The sequence below is a fragment of the Carica papaya genome, chromosome 8 (assembly GCF_054855325.1).
Source record: "Carica papaya isolate Zhongbai chromosome 8, ASM5485532v1, whole genome shotgun sequence".
NCBI classification, from domain to species: domain Eukaryota; kingdom Viridiplantae; phylum Streptophyta; class Magnoliopsida; order Brassicales; family Caricaceae; genus Carica; species Carica papaya.
In genome coordinates this window covers 4,181,752-4,191,725 of record NC_142316.1, presented here as the reverse complement: position 1 = coordinate 4,191,725, position 9,974 = coordinate 4,181,752, and the positions used below count along the sequence as shown (strand labels likewise).

The window sequence follows — 9,974 nt, the reverse complement described above, 5'->3', positions numbered from 1 at the left end:
GTTTTTTCCCTTCTTCATTTCCCGCGACGAGGCAAAAGGCCAGAGATCAGAGACCAGTGTAGTCGGTGCAAGGGGAGAGGGGACGGGTTTGTGGATTTTTTGGGAGTGAACGAAGGATCAGAGAAAGCGTTCAGATTGGAAAAAAAGTAAGGAATTTCGGATTTGAGTGGGGTGAATCAAGAGCACACGGAGAAGCAATTCCGGAATCCTAAAGGCAATCATAGTATAGGGAGCTCCGGTTTGTTGGGTAGATCTGTTGTTTAAAAGCTGATTTGTGGGAAATTGAGAGAGCTTTTTGTAGAGGTTTCTGGAACCAAGTGGAGAGGAAAATCATAGGCGAGTTGAGGGGGAAGCGGGCTCGGCTTCTATTAGGAACGGTAATGTAGCCTTTTTCTCTTCGTTTTTTTTTTCCTCTTTTCCACAGTCAGATGCATGATCAATGAAACGGATGTCTAGGTGATCTGTGATTGAATATTGATAATTCAGTTTGCTTGTTTCTGCTTTGAATCTATTAGGCGTTTTGAATATTAATTTCTTCAAGTTTTAAGCAAATTTGATTGAAGCATTGGTTTGAGTTCCTAGTTTGCTTTTTTTGCCGCTTCAATAAGAGTTTTTTCTATTCCAAGTTGAGGGAGATTAGGGGGAAGATTTTTTACCTAAACGAAAATGACTAGGGGCAAGAATAGAAGTTTTTCGGTCTTGCTTGTAACCCTATGCCTTTTCCCTTTTTTTCCTGGAAACTTTGTTAGCTAATGAAAGTGATGACTGCTTCAAATCATTATTAATCTTTGCTTTCTTTAATAATTGCGGATATGTATGACTTCCTTGGTTTGATCATTCTTCATCATCTGTTCTTTTATCAGTTTAGTGCTGATGGGTCTTGTTTTTGAAGCCTACATCTGCTTGACATAGGACAATTACGGCATCTCTTCTCTTTCTAGTGAGACAACTTGGTTGGATTTAAGCCATAGATACTTTGTAGTAAACCAGTTTCAAAGTACACTGAAAAATAGAATAGAAGCCTAGACAAAAAAGAGCTTGTATGCCTTTAATCTTTTGGTATTGTAATTCTTTTTTCTTTTTGGGTTATTTTTCCTTTAGGCAGCTTAAAAAATGGCCTTACTTGTTCTTGAGAGTTTCATTTGCTAGCTTGTGGGATTTGTCAAAGAAGAGATTGAACATGAATAATTTTGATTTTTTGATGTAGACATTTGAGCTTTCTTGGTTTGAGTTTGGTTGATAAGTTCTCAAAAAGTGTACTTTTGAATTATTTTGATTCATCATACTGTTTTATTGGCATTAAGGAGCTAGAAAATAGATTACGCATGTGATGATCTCGAAATGTTGTTGCATATGCTTGGTTGGGAAGAATAAGTTTTTCTCTATTGTTCAATGGGGAAGATATTTTTGACAAGAACTAGGCTAATTAAAAAAAATAGGTCATTTGGTTTGTTTTTCTAATATTTTACGGTTCAATTTTATTTTCCTAATCACTACTTATTCTCATAAGGTTTTGTCGTGTGTGTTGGCATCTTGATGGTGGCTTCTATCTTTTTTATTTAATCCTTTCTATACCTGTGTTTTGGTTTCCTTTTTGATCCAAAAATATTTAGCCATTGTTGTAAAGCTTATGCGACTAAGTGAGTTTCTTAGAAAGTTTTGAGATTGCTTTATTTCATGCTTTATTAGTAGTTTTAAGCACTTAGTTTCAATTTCCTTGTCTTGTAACATACAAAACCAAGGTGCATATCAGAGTCTTAAGAGTGACTTTTGAGCAAGAAAAAATGAGCTCCTCATTTAAGAGTAACTTCTAACTGATGGCCTAACATGGATACAGAGCAAGAATTTGCTCTGACCAAGGAGCCAAGAAGTTGCTCACTGTAGTCAGGAGAAAAAAAAGAGTGTTTTCTCGCTCTACAAAAGAAGAGAGAAAAAGTTTTTAGAAATTGAATACTAAACACAGGTATCCTGATTGTTGAATGTTTCTTGTCCCTTGAATACACAATATGCCACATGAATTCTGAGGCCTTTTAGCTATCTTCCTATCTTTTCTTTTTTCTTGTAATTGTGAGAAAAATATGCCATAAGCTATGAATTGAAGAGAGGATCTAATTGCAAAAGGGGTTCATTGAAGGAACCTACAAGAGAAGCTAGTAACATGATGAATCTCTTTACTGGGTTTCATAATGGAAGCTACATGTCATTTTTTTGGCTCTATTGTTTTAGGGCATAACATTGATAGTTTAGAAGACTTTGGCTCCATTGTAAATTTGTTAATTGATACGTAAATCTTTTGTACCTGGGTGGCGCCCCCTTGGCGCCGACACATCAATACACTTCACACTTTTATTTTTTTTAAAAAAATAATGGAAGCTACATGCAACTTGCACTATAGTTTATTAATAAACTACTTGCTATTAGTCCTACTTAAGTAGTTTGAACCATATGATAGGTGCTTCACACCTTCTCACCTTGTATAATCAACTATTAGTCTCTCAACTTGAGAAACTGTTGAATGTTGCCTGTCTTTTGAATACAGAATATCGCAAATGAATTCTCGTGCCTTTTACCTATCTTCATATGTTTCCCCTCTAATAATTGCAAACAAATATGCCATAAGCTACAATTTGAAGAGAGTATTTAATTGCAAAAGGGGTTTGTTGAAGGAACCTACAAGAGAAACTAGTAACATGATGAATCTCTTTACTAGGTTTCATAATGAAAGTTACTTGCACACTTGCACTATAATTAGGACACTAATAGACTAGCTAGTTTGTACTATAGTAGTAGGTACTTCATACCTTCCCACCTTGCATAATTCAACTTTTTTTATATTGATCAATGCTGTGTTTTTGCGATTGATCCTACTCTTAATTTTTTTTTTTTTTTGAAAGAAAAAGTATAGAAACTATATTAGTATAGTACCAAAAAAGAGGGGGTACCACCCATTTACAAGAGATTTACAAATTAATTAGTATATCTAGACATCCCCAAAATCCTCAGCCTTGATGATCCTACTCTTAATAGATCAGTGACAGTTTATTTTTCTCTTAGCTTGTCCCAGAAATTATTTAATGATTGTTTAGGCCCACATTTTTTCAACCAGACGAGTGGAACTCAGGCTTTTAATTAACGTATTTATGTTACATGTGGATAGGAACAGAAAAAAGAATACAAATTAGGCCCAATCAGTTAAATTACAGATGTATGTGGTGTTCAATTTTTGATCTCCAATGAAAATATCTTCTTTTGTACAGATTGATAGAATTTGTGGAGAGCTCTTGAGAATGGCAGCAATCTACAGTCTCTATATTATCAATAAATCAGGTGGCTTGATCTTCTACAAGGTACCATCTCTTATGCGCATTAACTTCTGTTTTTATTTTCTTCTTTCAGTTTGAGTGAAACATTTCTTGTTTCCGTAGGGAAATCTCTTATCACAGTTTTGCTTTGTTAATGAACATTGAATTTTGGAAGGTTAAGGAATAAGCTCTTCTTTCACTGGATTTTTATTGTCTGTTTAGTATCTAAGGTTAGAACATGGAGGATTTGATTCTTTATTTGTTATTTGGAGTCCGCATAGTATGAATTGAGGCAAATGGTCTTCCTTGGTTATGGGAAAAGGGAAAGAAATGATTACTGCATGCTAAAGTTTATTCTTGGATCTAACATGGAATGAAAGACATTATCTTTGAATTTTTTGAAGAGGTAAAAAGTTTGACCCTGAATCATGGGTTCTATTGCTCTGTTTGGATTAAAAAAAAATAGCAGAATACAAGCAAAGTTAAAGCAAAATTCAAGATACGAGTATAAAGTATTTTTGACCAATTTCACATTTGTCTAAGAATGATAGAACAGAAGGGAGATCCTGAATTGTTATCACTATCTGTCTTTGTTTGTTTTCTTACAAATCAAATTGATTTCTCTTTCAAGACAGTTTCAAATGTTTTTCTTTTATTTTAGTTGTCTTAGCAGTACAAGCTTTGTTTATTTGGGAAATTTAGGATTATGGATCGGAGGGACGTATGGACACAAATAATAGCTTGCGAGTGGCTAGTTTGTGGCATTCAATGCATGCAATCTCTCAGCAGTTATCACCAGTCACTGGTTGTTCAGGAATTGAACTCTTGGAAGCAGACAAATTTGATCTCCACTGCTTCCAATCTCTTACTGGTATGTTATAGATTTCATCTCATCATATTTAGCTCTAGGTTTCCAGGTAATACAAATATCAAGTGGACATACTGGAGCAATTTGTTGATAAATATGAATAAAGGTGATCTTAGGTTTTGGGTGTTAGCATTTTGTTAATAAGGGATTTTTATTTTTATGCATGTGCACATGTCCTCCTAGTACCTCCTATAGGCAGCATATTGTTGCTGAGACTTGGTCCTGTAATCTGGTTTTCCCCTATCCATGCTCTAATCTCGTTTTTCCTTAGAAGGGATTTTCAGATACATGCATGTTGCTCATAATTGATTTCTAGAATTCTATAGATGGCTGGTCTAAGTATCACGTTTCTTTCCCTAAATGGGGAAACCTCTGAGTTTGTGGTTTTACTTGGTCAGCTGTGAGTCCTGAATATGCAAGAAATAAAAATTATAATTGTCCTGATCCAAGAAGCAGAGAATATTTTAGACCAGGTAGATTAGTTGACTGCAAAAACAGTGACACAAGCTAAGCGAAAATTTTCAAATTGTCAGTTGGATCCACAAGATCTGAAATTAGAGGAATGCTTTATTATATTTTGGCTTTTGAGTTGTGTTGCTCATTTTCTTTTATGTACGACTTTGCTGTCTGGGTCTTCCATTTTAATGAATGATCATTTACAGATCTGCTGGTTAATTACACTTTGTGGAACAACAATTGGTTAGAAATATTAATTTGGAAAATGTTGAATCTACAAAATAATCCTTTTTTTGAATGCAGGAACAAAATTCTTTGTCATCTGTGAGCCTGGGGCACAGCACATGGAGAATCTCCTAAAAGTTATCTATGAATTGTACACAGACTATGTGTTGAAGAATCCCTTTTATGAAATGGAGATGCCCATTCGGTGTGAGCTATTTGATGTCAATCTCACACAGGCAATACAAAAAGATCGTGTAGCCTTGTTGAGTCGATGAAAATGCATTGGAACATGCAACATTGAATTTGTTGTTTGTTTTATTGTCTTTGATTTTATTTTTTCATTACGGTGAGTTATCTTCTGCTGCTTTGCATTGTCTAATGCTTCATATGGATGGAAGCTGACCTTGCCCTGGCACAGACCTGGCAGAAAATACCCATTGAGGTCTAGGTCCTTTCTGCCTTGCACTATGATTGTAACAAAATTCTGTCTTGAGCTGTCCACCAACAAGGCTACTATTGAACCAAAAGAATTGCTGCTGTTTGTAAGATGCCTTATATATAGGATATCTAATTGCTACCTTGTTGGGATGTTTAATCCATGATCTATGTTAAAAATTTATGATGATCTACATAAAGGTCCCAGGCAATGAAGAGTAAGCTTTGACCTAAGCACATATAACTATTCTTTTAGTCCTTGTAGTCTGCTCTTAGTTTCAGATAGTAGTGTCTGTGAATAGGTCTTTTTGTTTCAATATATCCCTGCTACAATCTTAATGTTTTTCCTTTTTCAAATAATAAGATCACTTTCTACAGAAGTAATTCTTGTTTAATTGTCTACGCAGTCATCATTCATCTATTGTTCATTGTTAGAGACAATTTTTTTTTTTTTTTTTTTTAATGAAAAGTTTTAGGGACATTTTTTTAATAAAGAAACATTTGATCGAGCTGCTTTCACTTTAATATTTGGTATAACAGGACATGCATGAATTGTCTTACAACATTCACCACATGGGTATCTTCTGATCTCTGTGTATGACAAATAAATTAATCTTTAAACTATGGACACCAGGACCAATGTCTTTTGGAACTTGATCTTAAAAATTTTCAAGCCTATGATTCACTCATATGGGTGCTTTTACTGGTTTTTAAGCAAGCATTCTAATTTTAGTAAAAAGATGTAGCATATCCTCGCATTGATCATCTCGTGTCAAGACAATATCGTCAACATGCTCAATTAAAGCTGTTTACCTTCCTCTTCTTTATGTTTTATAAATAAAGTACGATCTGAACTACTCTATTTATAATGGAATGCTTTTATTGCAGAAGAGGACCTCCAAAATCATACTCTAGGCAACTGTTTTTATAGATAAGTCCTTTATAAAGGTCATTTTTACAATTAAGCACTACTTGAGTTATTGTTCTAAGTCAATCTTAACGCATGAGATCCCTTTGGATTCTGCTGCTTAGCTTAAATTCAACTAATCTTGATTTATGTCAACATAATAATAAGCAAGCTAAACTTGAAATAAAATCAATACTTGTTTGGAATAAGGAATAAAGGTTCTTTGCTATTGATGACAAGTAGGCATGAGGCCTTAGGCTCTTCACTCCAACAAGTGATGCTGAAATCATTGAAGAGGAAACTAAAGCTAAATTACATTTCCATATATATGTGTGTATGTGTATATACATTCCTGCATTGTTTTCAAGTATGACAGAAACATCAAATCCCAATCCATACTCAATGTGAACTGTAATGTGTAGACAGAGTGAAATGCATTGGCCTAAGGACTATCAAAATCTCAAACTCTTTAAACCATTTCCCTGAGATAATTAAAATCCAGAATACGTATATATATATATATGTTGCTGCTCAACTGTGTTGTGAATTTCTTCTAAACATACACTAGCGACGCAGAAGGCCTCGGATAGGAGGTTCGTTTACTTACATTACTCTGCTCTTTGCGAGTACTTTTTGCCACATCTCTTGCCTCCTGAATTTGTTGCAAATCAGCTACCACCTCATCCATGGTTGGCCTCAACTTGGGTTCTACAGCTAAGCATTGAAGTGCAAGGGTAACCGCCTTTCGTGCCCGAGTTAGAGAGTACTGGCCTTGGAGACGAGGATCTAAAACCCGCAAAATTCCACGCTTGTTTAATAGGTAAGGCATTGCCCACTCCACTAGGTTGTGTTCCCCATAATGTCGATTCTTGTCTATAGCTCGTCGGCCAGATATCATTTCCAGAAGGACAACACCAAAGCTGTATATGTCGCTCTTTGCATTTAAATGACCTTTCCAACACAGATACAGATTAACAATCAGAACAGGGAACCCTTCAACTTAGTCAGGTGGCAGTAAATTTGCTGCAAGGAGATGTCTTCTATAGATGCATGAAAATTAATATTTATTTCCCAGCTGTTTGGAAATAATTGTCAGATAAATATTGTGATGTAAGCACCATAGATATATAAGGAACCAGAGGAATAACATTCCTTTAACTTTCATAATAGTGTCCCCAAGTGGGAAGTACCTTTCTTATTTAGATAAGGCTATGGTCATGTAAAAATAGAAGGTAAATAAAATTTCATGCAGGTGATAAAAGATCCCAAGAAAGAAGAACGATCAAAATTTCTTGGACCCCTTACTTGAAAAGCAGAAAACTGACAGCATAAAGCAGACTTATAGGGAGATCTGTCCATCACAGCAAAACTGATCCACATGAATTAGGATTCCATCTAACCACATGGAAAAATTAAAATTACCTGTTGCTAGGTACTCAGGAGCAGCATATCCATACGTTCCCATTACCCTTGTAGAGACATGGCTCTTATCACCAGTTGGCCCATCCCTTGCCAACCCAAAGTCAGAAAGTTTTGCATTGTAGTTCTGCAAACATAAAGCTGAGATGAATTGACGGGATAGGTATTTCTAAAATTTATTTTTAAGGAGAACAAATAATGCTAGATAACTAGCATACCGAATCAAGCAAGATATTAGACGTTTTGAAGTCACGGTATATAACTTGAGTTTCAGCATTATGAAGAAATGCAAGGCCCCTTGCAGCACCAAGGGCAACTTTCATACGAAAATTCCAGGAAAGTGGCTCGACACGCGAACCCCCTGTTTAAAAATCAACATAACGGTTCAGTTATGGAAGATGAATAAGGTGCAATGCTTGACTATAAGCTTCTCCTGGAAGATACAGCTTATGAATTTTGATAATGGAGGCCACTACTCACTTCTGAATAAATGATTCTCCAAGCTACCCCGAGCCATGAACTCATATACCAGAATCCGGTGCTCATCTTCTAAGCAGTAACCAATCAATTTCACAAGATTAGGATGATGCAATTGCCCAAGATAATTGATTTCAGCCTGTATATATAGAAAAGTACAACAGGGAATCAATTATTTCTTCTAGTTGAAGTTGTGTAAAGAAGTTTGACATCTAAAAAGGCACTCGAAAGATTATCAGTTTTCGAGATCTGCTTATTTTAATGCTTGGACATTCTGAAGTCATGTTGATTGTTGCTGGCTTCTGCCTATTCTTTGCATGAAAAATTTACCAAACTGTGCAAAAGAATTTGCAACCATGGACAGACAACATTTGAAAGAAACGATCAACAAAACAAATATAAGACATTTGAAATTTAACTCACCAGCCATTCCTTATGACCCTGGAGCCCTTCTTGATTTAACCTCTTCACGGCAACCACCGTGCCACTACCTGGCTTGGCAGCTGCAAGTGAATTCTCATATATCCATCCTTTAAAAACAGAACCAAAGCCACCTTCCCCTAAAACACTATCAGGCCTGAAATTCTTAGTAGCCGTTCTTAGTTCACTGAAGCTAAAATTCTTCAAATTCGAAGACTGCAATATCTCACCCTCGCTTCGAGGGGTTTGGGGAATTGAACCTGATGAGAGTTTACTGCCATCTCTACTCACATTTTTCGAATTTAGCCCTACCAAAAATTTTTTTTAAAAAAAAAAGAAAAAACAATGCATTTCTTCAAGAATTAACAGAAACAACTTTGTAAGATAAAACAAGATCTCCTACCAAAGCTTCATCAAAACTCGAATTCTAGTAGAAGACAGATTGAACACTAAATATCACAAAAATCAACATAGATAAGGAAATCATCAACATAGGCTAGAGTTTTTGGTATACAATTTTTATGTTTCATTCCTCAGCATGGGCTTACGTTTGCTATACAGTCTTTCATTTTATATATGAGCTTAGGAAATCCAGATTTGTTGTACAAAAAGCTTTCCTTAAACAAAATTCTATAACATTAAACAGTGTTTATGCTGCTGTCATACATCTTTTCATAAAACCTAGCAAAAAATATAATTGAAGAAAAAAGTCCCAGCAAGTCAAGCAAAGTCATCGAGGGAAAAAAAGGAAAAACTTGTTTTTCAATTTACCCAGATATATAATCAGAACAAATTACAATTCCCAGCAAAGATTAAAGAGCATTTTATTCAAAGCCAAAAAGGGTCAAAATACCTGTATGCGAAGGAGTCTCGGCTTTGACCCGATTGCTCCAACAAGCACCCATTCGAGCAGAGCAAACTCTGATTTATTTCGTAAAAATCGCAAGTACCCAGTAGCTACTAAAAGGATCAGACCAAAAGAAGCATGCAAAAGAAAAGAAAGAAAATCTTGAGAGCAGATTGTTTGGTGATTTGCCTTCTGGTTTTTTGTTGGATTATGATGAGAAGAAAAGCAGGGAAGAAGGGTCTACTGGTTTGCTATTTCCTGGTAGTCTTTATTAGACCAACCAATCATCCTTAGACGGTTGACTTGGCCCCTTTCTGCCTCCTTTGTCGGCTTCTTCTACTTACTTACCACTGTGTTAACAGAATATCATAATCACCAAATCTTTCTTCATTAACATAATAATATGGATGATTATGAATTTTCGGGAAAAAAAAAATGGAAAGTGTCTAGTAATTTTAATTGCAGTAGATTAAGTTTTGCTAATTAAACAAAAATATTATCTTTCTAAAATAATTATACAATTTATTCTTTATTATTTATTTCATAAAAAATAGACTAAAATGTATTTATATATAGAAATTATGTAATCAGTAAAACAGAACATGAAAAAAAAAACAA

The 9,974-nt window shown here is 35.1% G+C and overlaps 2 protein-coding genes across 2 annotated transcripts; one reads left to right on the top strand and one right to left on the bottom strand.

The window, feature by feature from the left end:
• Positions 1-252: 252 nt before the first annotated feature.
• On the top strand, positions 253-5,520 carry LOC110807015 (SNARE-like superfamily protein). Its single transcript, XM_022032032.2, has 4 exons — positions 253-377; positions 3,258-3,347; positions 4,005-4,173; positions 4,930-5,520. Exons 2-4 carry the CDS (start codon positions 3,288-3,290, stop codon positions 5,124-5,126), a joined length of 426 nt encoding a protein of 141 aa, XP_021887724.1. The 5' UTR covers positions 253-377; positions 3,258-3,287; the 3' UTR covers positions 5,127-5,520.
• A 962-nt stretch (positions 5,521-6,482) lies between these two features.
• NAK (Protein kinase superfamily protein) lies at positions 6,483-9,667 on the bottom strand. Its single transcript, XM_022032028.2, has 6 exons — positions 9,363-9,667; positions 8,513-8,817; positions 8,093-8,228; positions 7,831-7,973; positions 7,616-7,739; positions 6,483-7,144 (listed from the first exon to the last, which is right to left on the bottom strand). The coding sequence occupies exons 1-6, from the start codon at positions 9,412-9,414 to the stop codon at positions 6,747-6,749; spliced, it is 1,158 nt and encodes a 385-aa protein (XP_021887720.1). The 5' UTR covers positions 9,415-9,667; the 3' UTR covers positions 6,483-6,746.
• Between the last annotated feature and the right edge of the window lie 307 nt (positions 9,668-9,974).